General features: G+C 52.7%; 1 protein-coding gene across 3 annotated transcripts in view; it reads left to right on the top strand.

Annotated features, from left to right (window-relative positions):
* The window catches only part of KCNH2 (potassium voltage-gated channel subfamily H member 2), a 306,690-nt gene extending 290,627 nt beyond the window's left edge, over positions 1 to 16,063 (top strand). For all 3 annotated transcript variants that reach the window (XM_072154448.1, XM_072154449.1, XM_072154447.1), the window contains 2 exons: positions 14,341 to 14,497; positions 14,874 to 16,063. In XM_072154448.1, coding sequence (XP_072010549.1) covers positions 14,341 to 14,497; positions 14,874 to 15,053 — 337 coding nt within the window. In that variant the 3' untranslated portion in view covers positions 15,054 to 16,063. The remainder of the gene's footprint in view (positions 1 to 14,340; positions 14,498 to 14,873) is intronic.
* The last annotated feature ends 2,828 nt before the right edge of the window (positions 16,064 to 18,891 follow it).

The raw sequence follows: 18,891 nt of genomic DNA, 5'->3' as shown, positions 1-18,891 counted from the left end.
ACCTCTACACCCCACACCTGACATATCACCCACCCAAACCTCTACACCCTCACACCTGACATATCACCCACCCAAACCTCTACACCCCACACCTGACATATCACCCACCCAAACCTCTACACCCCACACCTGACATATCACCCACCCAAACCTGTACACCTCACACCTGATATATCACCCACCCAAACCTCTACACCTCACACCTGACATATCACCCACCCAAACCTCTACGCCCCACACCTGACATATCACCCACCCAAACCTCTACACCTCACACCTGACATATCACCTACCCAAACCTCTACACCTGACATATCACCCACCCAAACCTCTACCCCTCACACCTGACATATCACCCACCCAAACCTCTACACCTCACACCTGACATATCACCCACCCAAACCTCTACACCCCACACCTGACATATCACCCACCCAAACCTCTACACCTCACACCTGACATATCACCCACCCAAACCTCTACACCTCACACCTGACATATCACCCACCCAAACCTCTACACCCCACACCTGACATATCACTCACCCAAACCTCTACCCCCCACACCTGACATATCACCCACCCAAACCTCTACCCCTCACACCTGACATATCACCCACCCAAACCTCTACACCTCACACCTGACATATCATACACCCAAACCCCTACACCTCACACCTGACATATCACCCACCCAAACCTCTACACCTCACCCCTGACATATCACCCACCCAAACCTCTACACCTCACCCCTGACATATCACCCACCCAAACCTCTACACCTCACACCTGACATATCACCCACCCAAACCTCTACACCTTACACCTGACATATCACCCACCCAAACCTCTACACCTCACACCTGACATATCACCCACCCAAACCTCTACACCTCACACCTGACATATCACCCACCCAAACCTCTACACCCCACACCTGACATATCACCCACCCAAACCTCTACACCTCACACCTGACATATCACCCACCCAAACCTCTACTACCCACACCTGACATATCACCCACCCAAACCTCTACACCTCACACCTGACATATCACCCACCCAAACCTCTACTACCCACACCTGACATATCACCCACCCAAACCTCTACACCTCACACCTGACATATCACCCACCCAAACCTCTACCCCTGACATATCACCCACCCAAACCTCTACACCTCACACCTGACATATCACCCACCCAAACCTCTACACCCCACACCTGACATATCACCCACCCAAACCTCTACACCTGACATATCACCCACCCAAACCTCTACCCCTCACACCTGACATATCACCCACCCAAACCTCTACACCTGGCATATCACCCACCCAAACCTCTACACCTCACACCTGACATATCACCCACCCAAACCTCTACACCCTCACACCTGACATATCACCCACCCAAACCTCTACACCCCACACCTGACATATCACCCACCCAAACCTCTACACCTCACACCTGACATATCACCCACCCAAACCTCTACACCCCACACCTGACATATCACCCACCCAAACCTCTACACCCCACACCTGACATATCACCCACCCAAACCTCTACACCTCACACCTGACATATCACCCACCCAAACCTCTACACCTCACACCTGACATATCACCCACCCAAACCTCTACACCCCACACCTGACATATCACCCACCCAAACCTCTACACCTGACATATCACCCACCCAAACCTCTACACCTCACACCTGACATATCACCCACCCAAACCTCTACACCCCACACCTGACATATCACCCACCCAAACCTCTACACCTCACACCTGACATATCACCCACCCAAACCTCTACCCCTCACACCTGACATATCACCCACCCAAACCTCTACACCTCACACCTGACATATCACCCACCCAAACCTCTACACCTGACATATCACCCACCCAAACCTCTACACCTCACACCTGACATATCACCCACCCAAACCTCTACACCCCACACCTGACATATCACCCACCCAAACCTCTACCCCTCACACCTGACATATCACCCACCCAAACCTCTACACCTCACACCTGACATATCACCCACCCAAACCTCTACACCTCACACCTGACGTATCACCCACCCAAACCTCTACACCTCACACCTGACATATCACCCACCCAAACCTCTACACCTCACACCTGACATATCGCCCACCCAAACCTCTACACCTCACACCTGACATATCACCCACCCAAACCTCTACACCTCACACCTGACATATCACCCACCCAAACCTCTACACCTCACACCTGACATATCACCCACCCAAACCTCTACCCCTCACACCTGACATATCACCCACCCAAACCTCTACACCTCACACCTGACATATCACCCACCCAAACCTCTACACCCCACACCTGACATATCACCCACCCAAACCTCTACACCTGACATATCACCCACCCAAACCTCTACACCTCACACCTGACATATCACCCACCCAAACCTCTACACCTCACACCTGACATATCACCCACCCAAACCTCTACACCTCACACCTGACATATCACCCACCCAAACCTCTACCCCTCACACCTGACATATCACCCACCCAAACCTCTACACCCCACACCTGACATATCACCCACCCAAACCTCTACACCTCACACCTGACATATCACCCACCCAAACCTCTACACCTCACACCTGACATATCACCCACCCAAACCTCTACACCCCACACATGACATATCACCCACCCAAACCTCTACACCTCACACCTGATATATCACCCACCCAAACCTCTACACCCTCACACCTGACATATCACCCACCCAAACCTCTACACCCCACACATGACATATCACCCACCCAAACCTCTACACCTCACACCTGACATATCACCCACCCAAACCTCTACACCCCACACCTGACATATCACCCACCCAAACCTCTACACCTCACACCTGACATATCACCCACCCAAACCTCTACACCCCACACCTGACATATCACCCACCCAAACCTCTACACCCCACACCTGACATATCACCCACCCAAACCTCTACACCTCACACCTGACATATCACCCACCCAAACCTCACACCTGACATATCACCCACCCAAACCTCTACACCCCACACCTGACATATCACCCACCCAAACCTCTACACCCCACACCTGACATATCACCCACCCAAACCTCTACACCTCACACCTGACATATCACCCACCCAAACCTCTACACCCCACACCTGACATATCACCCACCCAAACCTCTACACCCCACACCTGACATATCACCCACCCAAACCTCTACACCTCACACCTGACATATCACCCACCCAAACCTCTACACCCCACACCTGACATATCACCCACCCAAACCTCTACACCCCACACCTGACATATCACCCACCCAAACCTCTACACCTCACACCTGACATATCACCCACCCAAACCTCACACCTGACATATCACCCACCCAAACCTCACACCTGACATATCACCCACCCAAACCTCTACACCCCACACCTGACATATCACCCACCCAAACCTCTACACCCCACACCTGACATATCACCCACCCAAACCTCTACACCTCACACCTGACATATCACCCACCCAAACCTCTACACCTCACACCTGACATATCACCCACCCAAACCTCTACACCTCACACCTGACATATCACCCACCCAAACCTCTACACCCCACACCTGACATATCACCCACCCAAACCTCTACACCCCACACCTGACATATCACCCACCCAAACCTCTACACCTGACATATCACCCACCCAAACCTCTACCCCTCACACCTGACATATCACCCACCCAAACCTCTACACCTCACACCTGACATATCACCCACCCAAACCTCTACACCTCACACCTGACATATCACCCACCCAAACCTCTACCCCTCACACCTGACATATCACCCACCCAAACCTCTACACCCCACACCTGACATATCACCCACCCAAACCTCTACACCTGACATATCACCCACCCAAACCTCTACACCCCACACATGACATATCACCCACCCAAACCTCTACACCTCACACCTGACATATCACCCACCCAAACCTCTACACCCCACACCTGACATATCACCCACCCAAACCTCTACACCCCACACCTGACATATCACCCACCCAAACCTCTACACCTGACATATCACCCACCCAAACCTCTACCCCTCACACCTGACATATCACCCACCCAAACCTCTACACCTCACACCTGACATATCACCCACCCAAACCTCTACACCTCACACCTGACATATCACCCACCCAAACCTCTACCCCTCACACCTGACATATCACCCACCCAAACCTCTACACCCCACACCTGACATATCACCCACCCAAACCTCTACACCTGACATATCACCCACCCAAACCTCTACACCCCACACATGACATATCACCCACCCAAACCTCTACACCTCACACCTGACATATCACCCACCCAAACCTCTACACCTGACATATCACCCGCCCAAACCTCTACACCTCACACCTGACATATCACCCACCCAAACCTCTACACCCCACACCTGACATATCACCCACCCAAACCTCTACACCCCACACCTGACATATCACCCACCCAAACCTCTACACCCCACACCTGATATATCACCCACCCAAACCTCTACACCCCACACCTGACATATCACCCACCCAAACCTCTACACCTGACATATCACCCACCCAAACCTCTACACCCCACACCTGACATATCACCCACCCAAACCTCTACACCCCACACCTGACATATCACCCACCCAAACCTCTACACCTCACACCTGACATATCACCCACCCAAACCTCTACCCCTCACACCTGACATATCACCCACCCAAACCTCTACACCCCACACCTGACATATCACCCACCCAAACCTCTACACCCCACACCTGACATATCACCCACCCAAACCTCTACACCTCACACCTGACATATCACCCACCCAAACCTCTACACCCCACACCTGACATATCACCCACCCAAACCTCTACACCTCACACCTGACATATCACTCACCCAAACCTCTACACCCCACACCTGACATATCACCCACCCAAACCTCTACACCCCACACCTGACATATCACCCACCCAAACCTCTACACCTCACACCTGACATATCACTCACCCAAACCTCTACACCCCACACCTGACATATCACCCACCCAAACCTCTACACCCTCACACCTGACATATCACCCACCCAAACCTCTACACCCCACACCTGACATATCACCCACCCAAACCTCTACACCCCACACCTGACATATCACCCACCCAAACCTGTACACCTCACACCTGATATATCACCCACCCAAACCTCTACACCTCACACCTGACATATCACCCACCCAAACCTCTACGCCCCACACCTGACATATCACCCACCCAAACCTCTACACCTCACACCTGACATATCACCTACCCAAACCTCTACACCTGACATATCACCCACCCAAACCTCTACCCCTCACACCTGACATATCACCCACCCAAACCTCTACACCTCACACCTGACATATCACCCACCCAAACCTCTACACCCCACACCTGACATATCACCCACCCAAACCTCTACACCTCACACCTGACATATCACCCACCCAAACCTCTACACCTCACACCTGACATATCACCCACCCAAACCTCTACACCCCACACCTGACATATCACTCACCCAAACCTCTACCCCCCACACCTGACATATCACCCACCCAAACCTCTACCCCTCACACCTGACATATCACCCACCCAAACCTCTACACCTCACACCTGACATATCATACACCCAAACCCCTACACCTCACACCTGACATATCACCCACCCAAACCTCTACACCTCACCCCTGACATATCACCCACCCAAACCTCTACACCTCACCCCTGACATATCACCCACCCAAACCTCTACACCTCACACCTGACATATCACCCACCCAAACCTCTACACCTTACACCTGACATATCACCCACCCAAACCTCTACACCTCACACCTGACATATCACCCACCCAAACCTCTACACCTCACACCTGACATATCACCCACCCAAACCTCTACACCCCACACCTGACATATCACCCACCCAAACCTCTACACCTCACACCTGACATATCACCCACCCAAACCTCTACACCTCACACCTGACATATCACCCACCCAAACCTCTACACCTGACATATCACCCACCCAAACCTCTACACCTCACACCTGACATATCACCCACCCAAACCTCTACACCCCACACCTGACATATCACCCACCCAAACCTCTGCACCTCACCCCTGACATATCACCCACCCAAACCTCTACACCTCACACCTGACATATCACCCACCCAAACCTCTACACCTCACCCCTGGCATATCACACACCCAAACCTCTACACCCCACACCTGACATATCACCCACCCAAACCTCTACACCTCACCCCTGACATATCACCCACCCAAACCTCTACACCTCACACCTGACATATCACCCACCCAAACCTCTACACCTCACACCTGACATATCACCCACCCAAACCTCTACACCTCACCCCTGGCATATCACCCACCCAAACCTCTACACCCCACACCTGACATATCACCCACCCAAACCTCTACACCTCACACCTGACATATCACCCACCCAAACCTCTACACCTCACACCTGACATATCACCCACCCAAACCTCTACACCTCACACCTGACATATCACCCACCCAAACCTCTACACCTCACCCCTGGCATATCACCCACCCAAACCTCTACACCTCACACCTGACATATCACCCACCCAAACCTCTACACCCCACACCTGACATATCACCCACCCAAACCTCTACACCTGACATATCACCCACCCAAACCTCTACACCCCACACCTGACATATCACCCACCCAAACCTCTACACCCCACACCTGACATATCACCCACCCAAACCTCTACACCCCACACCTGACATATCACCCACCCAAACCTCTACACCTCACCCCTGGCATATCACCCACCCAAACCTCTACACCCCACACCTGACATATCACCCACCCAAACCTCTACACCCCACACCTGACATATCACCCACCCAAACCTCTACACCTCACACCTGACATATCACCCACCCAAACCTCTACACCTCACACCTGACATATCACCCACCCAAACCTCTACACCTCACACCTGACATATCACCTACCCAAACCTCTACACCTCACACCTGACATATCACCTACCCAAACCTCTACACCCCACACCTGACATATCACCCACCCAAACCTCTACACCCCACACCTGACATATCACCCACCCAAACCTCTACACCCCACACCTGACATATCACCCACCCAAACCTCTACACCCCACACCTGACATATCACCCACCCAAACCTCTACACCTCACACCTGACATATCACCCACCCAAACCTCTACACCTCACACCTGACATATCACCCACCCAAACCTCTACACCTCACACCTGACATATCACACACCCAAACCCCTACACCTCACACCTGACATATCACCCACCCAAACCTCTACACCCTCACACCTGACATATCACCCACCCAAACCTCTGCACCTCACACCTGACATATCACCCACCCAAACCTCTACACCTGACATATCACCCACCCAAACCTCTACTACCCACACCTGACATATCACCCACCCAAACCTCTACACCCCACACCTGACATATCACCCACCCAAACCTCTACACCCCACACCTGACATATCACCCACCCAAACCTCTACACCTGACACCTGATATATCACCCCACCCAAACCTCTACACCCCACACCTGACATATCACTCACCCAAACCTCTACACCTCACACCTGACATATCACCCACCCAAACCTCTACACCTCACACCTGACATATCACCCACCCAAACCTCTACACCCCACACCTGACATATCACCCACCCAAACCTCTACACCCCACACCTGACATATCACCCACCCAAACCTCTACACCTCACACCTGACATATCACCCACCCAAACCTCTACACCCTCACACCTGACATATCACCCACCCAAACCTCTACACCTCACACCTGACATATCACCCACCCAAACCTCTACACCTCACACCTGACATATCACCCACCCAAACCTCTACACCCCACACCTGACATATCACCCACCCAAACCTCTACACCCCACACCTGACATATCACCCACCCAAACCTCTACACCTCACACCTGACATATCACCCACCCAAACCTCTACACCTCACACCTGACATATCACCCACCCAAACCTCTACACCTCACACCTGACATATCACCCACCCAAACCTCTACACCTCACACCTGACATATCACCCACCCAAACCTCACACCTGACATATCACCCACCCAAACCTCACACCTGACATATCACCCACCCAAACCCCTACACCTCACACCTGACATATCACCCACCCAAACCTCTACACCTCACCCCTGACATATCACCCACCCAAACCTCTACACCTCACACCTGACATATCACCCACCCAAACCTCTACACCCCACACCTGACATATCACCCACCCAAACCTCTACACCTCACACCTGACATATCACCCACCCAAACCTCTACACCTCGCACCTGACATATCACCCACCCAAACCTCTACACCCCACACCTGACATATCACCCACCCAAACCTCTACACCCCACACCTGACATATCACCCACCCAAACCTCTACACCTGACATATCACCCACCCAATCCTCTACACCTGACATATCACCCACCCAAACCTCTACACCTCACACCTGACATATCACCCACCCAAACCTCTGCACCTCACACCTGACATATCACCCACCCAAACCTCTACACCTCACACCTGACATATCACCCACCCAAACCTCTACACCCCACACCTGACATATCACCCACCCAAACCTCTACACCTCACACCTGACATATCACACACCCAAACCCCTACACCTCACACCTGACATATCACCCACCCAAACCTCTACACCTCACACCTGACATATCACCCACCCAAACCTCTACACCCCACACCTGACATATCACCCACCCAAACCTCTACACCTCACACCTGGCATATCACCCACCCAAACCTCTACACCTCACACCTGACATATCACACACCCAAACCTCTACACCCCACACCTGACATATCACCCACCCAAACCTCTACACCTCACACCTGACATATCACACACCCAAACCCCTACACCTCACACCTGACATATCACCCACCCAAACCTCTACACCTCACCCCTGACATATCACCCACCCAAACCTCTACACCTCACCCCTGACATATCACCCACCCAAACCTCTACACCTCACACCTGACATATCACCCACCCAAACCTCTACACCTCACCCCTGACATATCACCCACCCAAACCTCTACACCTCACACCTGACATATCACCCACCCAAACCTCTACACCTCACACCTGACATATCACCCACCCAAACCTCTACACCCCACACCTGACATATCACCCACCCAAACCTCTACACCTCACACCTGACATATCACCCACCCAAACCTCTACACCTCACACCTGACATATCACCCACCCAAACCTCTACACCTGACATATCACCCACCCAAACCTCTACACCTCACACCTGACATATCACCCACCCAAACCTCTACACCCCACACCTGACATATCACCCACCCAAACCTCTACACCTCACCCCTGACATATCACCCACCCAAACCTCTACACCTCACACCTGACATATCACCCACCCAAACCTCTACACCTCACCCCTGGCATATCACCCACCCAAACCTCTACACCTCACACCTGACATATCACCCCACCCAAACCTCTACACCTCACACCTGACATATCACCCACCCAAACCTCTACACCTCACACCTGACATATCACCCACCCAAACCTCTACACCTCACCCCTGGCATATCACCCACCCAAACCTCTACACCCCACACCTGACATATCACCCACCCAAACCTCTACACCTGACATATCACCCACCCAAACCTCTACACCTGACATATCACCCACCCAAACCTCTACACCTCACACCTGACATATCACCCACCCAAACCTCTACACCTCACACCTGACATATCACCCACCCAAACCTCTACACCTCACACCTGACATATCACCCACCCAAACCTCTACACCTCACACCTGACATATCACCCACCCAAACCTCTACACCCCACACCTGACATATCACCCACCCAAACCTCTACACCCCACACCTGACATATCACCCACCCAAACCTCTACACCCCACACCTGACATATCACCCACCCAAACCTCTACACCCCACACCTGACATATCACCCCACCCAAACCTCTACACCTCACACCTGACATATCACCCACCCAAACCTCTACACCCCACACCTGACATATCACCCACCCAAACCTCTACACCTCACACCTGACATATCACCCACCCAAACCTCTACACCCCATACCTGACATATCACCCACCCAAACCTCTACACCCCATACCTGACATATCACCCACCCAAACCTCTACACCTCACACCTGACATATCACCCACCCAAACCTCTACACCTCACACCTGACATATCACCCACCCAAACCTCTACACCTCACACCTGACATATCACCCACCCAAACCTCTACACCCCACACCTGACATATCACCCACCCAAACCTCTACACCTCACCCCTGGCATATCACCCACCCAAACCTCTACACCCCACACCTGACATATCACCCACCCAAACCTCTACACCCCACACCTGACATATCACCCACCCAAACCTCTACACCTGACACCTGATATATCACCCACCCAAACCTCTACACCTCACACCTGACATATCACCCACCCAAACCTCTACACCTCACACCTGACATATCACCCACCCAAACCTCTACACCTCACCCCTGGCATATCACCCACCCAAACCTCTACACCTCACACCTGACATATCACCCACCCAAAGCTCTACACCTCACACCTGACATATCACCCACCCAAACCTCTGCACCTCACACCTGACATATCACCCACCCAAACCTCTACACCTGACATATCACCCACCCAAACCTCTACACCTCACACCTGACATATCACCCACCCAAACCTCTACACCCTCACACCTGACATATCACCCACCCAAACCTCTGCACCTCACACCTGACATATCACCCACCCAAACCTCTACACCTGACATATCACCCACCCAAACCTCTACTACCCACACCTGACATATCACCCACCCAAACCTCTACACCCCACACCTGACATATCACCCACCCAAACCTCTACACCCCACACCTGACATATCACCCACCCAAACCTCTACACCTGACACCTGATATATCACCCCACCCAAACCTCTACACCCCACACCTGACATATCACCCACCCAAACCTCTACACCCCACACCTGACATATCACCCACCCAAACCTCTACACCTCACACCTGACATATCACCCACCCAAACCTCTGCACCTCACACCTGACATATCACCCACCCAAACCTCTACACCTCACACCTGACATATCACCCACCCAAACCTCTACACCCCACACCTGACATATCACCCACCCAAACCTCTACACCTCACCCCTGGCATATCACCCACCCAAACCTCTACACCCCACACCTGACATATCACCCACCCAAACCTCTACACCCCACACCTGACATATCACCCACCCAAACCTCTACACCTGACACCTGATATATCACCCACCCAAACCTCTACACCTCACACCTGACATATCACCCACCCAAACCTCTACACCTCACACCTGACATATCACACACCCAAACCTCTACACCCTCACACCTGACATATCACCCACCCAAACCTCTACACCTCACACCTGACATATCACCCACCCAAACCTCTACACCCTCACACCTGACATATCACCCACCCAAACCTCTACACCTCACACCTGACATATCACCCACCCAAACCTCTACACCCCACACCTGACATATCACCCACCCAAACCTCTACACCCCACACCTGACATATCACCCACCCAAACCTCTACCCCTCACACCTGACATATCACCCACCCAAACCACTACACCTCACACCTGACATATCACCCCACCCAAACCTCTACACCTGACATATCACCCACCCAAACCTCTACACCCCACACCTGACATATCACCCACCCAAACCTCTACCCCTCACACCTGACATATCACCCACCCAAACCTCTACCCCTCACACCTGACATATCACCCACCCAAACCTCTACACCTCACACCTGACATATCACCCACCCAAACCTCTACACCCCACACCTGACATATCACCCACCCAAACCTCTACCCCTCACACCTGACATATCACCCACCCAAACCTCTACACCTCACACCTGACATATCACCCACCCAAACCTCTACACCCCACACCTGACATATCACCCACCCAAACCTCTACACCTCACACCTGACATATCACCCACCCAAACCTCTACACCCTCACACCTGACATATCACCCACCCAAACCTCTGCACCTCACACCTGACATATCACCCACCCAAACCTCTACACCTGACATATCACCCACCCAAACCTCTACACCCCACACCTGACATATCACCCACCCAAACCTCTACACCCCACACCTGACATATCACCCACCCAAACCTCTACACCTCACCCCTGACATATCACCCACCCAAACCTCTACACCCCACACCTGACATATCACCCACCCAAACCTCTACCCCTCACACCTGACATATCACCCACCCAAACCTCTACACCCCACACCTGACATATCACCCACCCAAACCTCTACACCTCACACCTGACATATCACCCACCCAAACCTCTACACCCCACACCTGACATATCACCCACCCAAACCTCTACACCTCACACCTGACATATCACCCACCCAAACCTCTACACCCCACACCTGACATATCACCCACCCAAACCTCTACCCCTCACACCTGACATATCACCCACCCAAACCTCTACACCTCACACCTGACATATCACCCACCCAAACCTCTACTACCCACACCTGACATATCACCCACCCAAACCTCTACACCCCACACCTGACATATCACCCACCCAAACCTCTACACCTCACACCTGACATATCACCCACCCAAACCTCTACACCTCACACCTGACATATCACCCACCCAAACCTCTACACCTCACACCTGACATATCACCCACCCAAACCTCTACACCTCACACCTGACATATCACCCACCCAAACCTCTACACCTGACACCTGATATATCACCCACCCAAACCTCTACACCTGACACCTGACATATCACCCACCCAAACCTCTACCCCTCACACCTGACATATCACCCCACCCAAACCTCTACACCTGACATATCACCCACCCAAACCTCTACACCCCACACCTGACATATCACCCACCCAAACCTCTACCCCTCACACCTGACATATCACCCACCCAAACCTCTACCCCTCACACCTGACATATCACCCACCCAAACCTCTACACCTCACACCTGACATATCACCCACCCAAACCTCTACACCCCACACCTGACATATCACCCACCCAAACCTCTACACCTCACACCTGACATATCACACACCCAAACCCCTACACCTCACACCTGACATATCACCCACCCAAACCTCTACACCCTCACACCTGACATATCACCCACCCAAACCTCTGCACCTCACACCTGACATATCACCCACCCAAACCTCTACACCTGACATATCACCCACCCAAACCTCTACACCCCACACCTGACATATCACCCACCCAAACCTCTACACCCCACACCTGACATATCACCCACCCAAACCTCTACACCTCACCCCTGACATATCACCCACCCAAACCTCTACACCCCACACCTGACATATCACCCACCCAAACCTCTACACCCCACACCTGACATATCACTCACCCAAACCTCTACACCTGACATATCACCCACCCAAACCTCTACACCCCACACCTGACATATCACCCACCCAAACCTCTACACCTCACACCTGACATATCACCCACCCAAACCTCTACACCCCACACCTGACATATCACCCACCCAAACCTCTACCCCTCACACCTGACATATCACCCACCCAAACCTCTACACCTCACACCTGACATATCACCCACCCAAACCTCTACACCTGACACCTGATATATCACCCACCCAAACCTCTACACCTGACACCTGACATATCACCCACCCAAACCTCTACACCCCACACCTGACATATCACCCACCCAAACCTCTACACCTCACACCTGACATATCACCCACCCAAACCTCTACAACTCACCCCTGGCCTAACCCTTCGGCTGCTTCTCCCCCTCTTCTCCTCCGCAGGCTGGAGCACCGCATGGTGACCGACATAAACACCATCATGCAGTTACTGCAGAAGCAGATGGTCATCGTCCCCCCGGCGTACAGCACCGTGTCCTCTCCCCCTCAGATGTCCAGCTGCCCCCCGGGTGGAGAGCAGAACATGGCATCCTCTTCTCAGGTGAGATGTATTCTGCAGACCATTGCACCACACAGAGCATTGCTGTGATCTTTCAATCTTCTTACAGATTTGTAGTGATACATCCTGCAGATTATTACACCACCGACTTCTCTTGTCATACGCAGATCATTGCTCCTATTCTTCCTGACAGGTGCATAGTGTTATACCCTGCAGATTATTACACTGTATTCTGCAGATCATTGCACACATGGCCCCTCTAGACATCTGCAGATCATTACTCCTCTAAGTTTTAAGATTTTAGCCACCACTGACCTCTAGAGATCTGCAGTACATTGCACTGTCTTTGACATGTACATTGTAATATATTCTGCAGATCATTACCCCCTGACGTCTGTGTCTGACTCTATTTCTGCAGGTTTTCGACTACCAGGACGTGGAGGGAATGAACTATAACTTATGTGAAATGCCTCTGGCCCCCCAGACTCTCCAGGCGGAGCCCACGTACAGCCCTCGCCGCCTCTCACTGCCCGGGAACTTGGAGGACCCCCTGGACTTGAGGACCCCACAGAGACATTCCTCTGACCCGGGCAGTTAGGGGCAGGTACTGTAGGGCGGCATCTGTCAGACTATGGGCACAAGCCAAACCTTGGCACAAATATTTATAACAAAAATGGCCATATGGAGTCCCGCCAGGAAAACTTCGTAGCACAGACGCCCGTCATGGGGCTCCACCTGGGAGTGATGGAAAATACGGAGCAGAACCCCTCCCAAACTGGGGAGAGGCCAGAACCACACATAGAGATTCTGCATCATATTAGGCCCATGATATCAGCATCTCGAGCGCCATCCGCAGGAAGCTGTGTGCTCAGACGGGCACCAGCGCAGGCGACTCGTATCTTCTCCCATCACTGAGGTCACACTGCGGGGACAGAGGGACTATATCATCCAGAAGACCCGACTCACTGCCGGTGATGGGGAAAGTCATTTACTCCCGTGAGCCAGAACAATCCATCAGCTCCACCGAATGTTCTGCTCTCTGGATACTGATTGGATCAGCTCCGAGGAGTCGGAAGGGTTCGGAGGGCTTCCTTGTAGATGTGTCTTCCTGATCGTCCCATTCACCCGTGTTGTCCTCACGTCTCCTGGTTTTGGGTCTAGTCACTGATTGTTTCGTCTTCTGTTGCATCACTATTCACCTCCTGGCTCTTTCGGTACCCAGGCGTCTGCAGAGCATCGCGTCACAAGTCAGGAGCACAGACTGTTACCGTAGTCAGCGACCGCGTTCTTGTCGCTCATGTCTGCGCTTGTTCATCTTCTAGAAAAAGCACAAGTCCTCCAGAAGCTTCTCAGGCGTCACCCCAGGTTTGCTGCCCATGTCCTGACCCGTGTCATGCTACACACATGCTGCTCTGTCATCTGTTCTCATAGAGATCATACCTGGTACCAGGACAGGGGTATCCCAGTCTAAGAGAGCCCCAGATCAGTCAGCAGCTATGAGAACCAGACCTAGCTGCTGACTGATCCCAGACAACAATCTAAGAGAGCTCCAGATCAGTCAGCAGCTATGAGAACCAGACCTGGCTGCTGACTGATCCCAGACAACAACCCAAGAGAGCTCCAGATGAGTCAGCAGCTATGAGAACCAGACCTAGCTGCTGACTGATCCCAGACAACAATCTAAGAGAGCTCCAGATCAGTCAGCAGCTATGAGAACCAGACCTAGCTGCTGACTGATCCCCAACAACAATCTAAGAGAGCTCCAGATCAGTCAGCAGCTATGAGAACCAGACCTAGCTGCTGACTGATCCCCAACAACAACCCAAGAGAGCTCCAGATCAGTCAGCAGCTATGAGAACCAGACCTAGGTGCTGACTGATCTCCAACAACAATCTAAGAGAGCTGCAGATCAGTCAGCAGCTATGAGAACCAGACCTAGCTGCTATGATTATAGAGTGCAGACCTAGCTGCTCCTCCCGTGCTGCCCCCTGCTCCTCCTGCTCTGATCTTCCTGCCCAACTCCTCCTGCCCCTCCCCCTGTCTCCTGCTCCTCCTGCACTGCCGCCTGCTCCTCCTTCCCTGATCTTCCTGTTCCTGTTGCCTGCTTGCCCTGTCCCTGCCATCTGCTCCTCCTACACTGCTCCCTTCTCCTCCTGCGCTGTCCCTTCTTCTTCCTGCCATGCTGCCTGCTCCTCCTGCATTACCCCTCCCTCCCTGTCTTCTGCTCCTCCTGCATTGCTTCTCCCTGTCTCCTGCTCCTCCTTCATCGCTCCTGCCTGTTGCCTGCTCCTCCTGCGTTGTTCCTCCCTGTTGTCTGCTTCTCCTGCATTGCTCCTCCTGCGTTGTTCCTCCCTGTTGTCTGCTTCTCCTGCATTGCTCCTCCTGCGTTGCTCCTCCCTGTTGTCTGCTTCTCCTGCATTGCTCCTGTTGCCCTTTCCTCCCTGTCTCCTGCTCCTCCTGCATTGCTCCTCCCTGTCTCCTGCTCCTCCCTGTTGCCTGCTCCTCCTGCATTGTTCCTCCTGCATTACTCCTCCCTCTTGCCTCCTTCATTGCTCCTCCCTGTTGCCTGCTCCCCCGCCCCCGGCTTCACGTTCTCTGTATAGTTTACATGACAGTCTATTCCTCTGGGTCCAGAATCTTCTTCAGTCTCTGCCTCCTCCCTGCCCGGCGCTGGTTCCTGTGTGTGAATGGGGCCCTATCCAGGGGTGCGGCGCGTTATTTATTTGTACATAGGATTTCTGAAGCTGCTGATCCAAACACTTGGGGGTAATATTGTGCCTGAAAACACAAAGCTCATGATTGTGCATCTTCTCAGCGGCGCCGAGGCCGCGTAGCGTCCCCTTCTCCCCGTCCCCTGATTATAGAGGCGCAGAATACGTCCTGCCTGCTGTATGTATCATATGATATAAGGATTTTCTTTTTGGGGTTTTTTTTTGCACACCTTTTTTCCTCTAGTGAGGCATTTAGTACATGTTCAGATTAGTAGAATTTCCCTAGGCCGTTATTTATTACAGTCCTTATCCCTCCCCTGTCTGGGGTCAAGCTCTTTACAGCCAGAATAGATTTTGGTGCAGATTTACTTACCCGGTCCATTTGCGATCCAGCGGTGCGTTCTCTGCGGTGGATTCGGGTCCGGCCGGGATTCACTAAGGCAGTTCCTCCGACGTCCACCAGGTCGCGCTGCTGCGCTGAAGAGCATCGGAACGCACTCAAGTTCACCGGCCTATTCCTAGTGAAGGTAAGTGCAAGTTTCGCAACACTTTTTTTTTTTTTAAATGCGCCGGTCTTTCCGAACCCGTGGGGTTTTCGTTCGGCCACGCCCCCCGATTTCCGTCACGTGCATGCCAGCGCTGATGCGCCACAATCTGATTGCGTGCGTCAAAATCCCGGGGAAATCGGCGCAAATTGGAAATATTCGGGTAACACGTCGGGAAAACGCGTATCGGGCCCTTAGTGAATGACCCCCTTTGTGTTTTATACTCCAGTCACACCCAAAGCTGCATTTACAATGAATCGTCCAGGATCACTGCTGCCCCCTGGTGGCTCAGTGTCTACAGTACAGTCTTAAAAAGTCTACATCTTCAGCAATAGGACGAGACCCCATCATGCTCATCACAATGCAGCTTGGGGTCTTCGAACGCAGCTTTGGTTGTGACCAGAGTACAAGACAGAACTGAATAAAGCTGGGGGTACAGGGGTGACCTGTATAGGAGGGGGATTACATTACTGTGGGGGTACAGGGGTGACCTGTATAGGAGGGGGATTACATGACTGTGGGGGTACAGGGGTGACCTGTATAGGAGGGGGATTACATGACTGTGGGGGTACAGGGGTGACCCGTATAGGAGGGGGATTACATGACTGTGGGGGTACAGGGGTGACCTGTATAGGAGGGGGATTACATGACTGTGGGGGTACAGGGGTGACCCGTATAGGAGGGGGATTACATTACTGTGGGGGTACAGGGGTGACCCGTATAGGAGGGGGATTACATGACTGTGGGGGTACAGGGGTGACCTGTATAGGAGGGGGATTACATGACTGTGGGGGTACAGGGGTGACCCGTATAGGAGGGGGATTACATGACTGTGGGGGTACAGGGGTGACCCGTATAGGAGGGGGATTACATGACTGTGGGGGTACAGGGGTGACCCGTATAGGAGGGGGATTACATTACTGTGGGGGTACAGGGGTGACCCGTATAGGAGGGGGATTACATGACTGTGGGGGTACAGGGGTGACCCGTATAGGAGGGGGATTACATGACTGTGGGGGTACAGGGGTGACCCGTATAGGAGGGGGATTACATGACTGTGGGGGTACAGGGGTGACCCGTATAGGAGGGGGATTACATGACTGTGGGGGTACAGGGGTGACCTGTATAGGAGGGGGATTACATGACTGTGGGGGTACAGGGGTGACCTGTATATGTGACC

The sequence above is a fragment of the Engystomops pustulosus genome, chromosome 5 (assembly GCF_040894005.1).
Source record: "Engystomops pustulosus chromosome 5, aEngPut4.maternal, whole genome shotgun sequence".
NCBI classification, from domain to species: Eukaryota; Metazoa; Chordata; class Amphibia; order Anura; family Leptodactylidae; genus Engystomops; species Engystomops pustulosus.
Note: the sequence above shows the minus strand (reverse complement) of the source record. Positions and strands in the feature narration are given on the sequence as shown.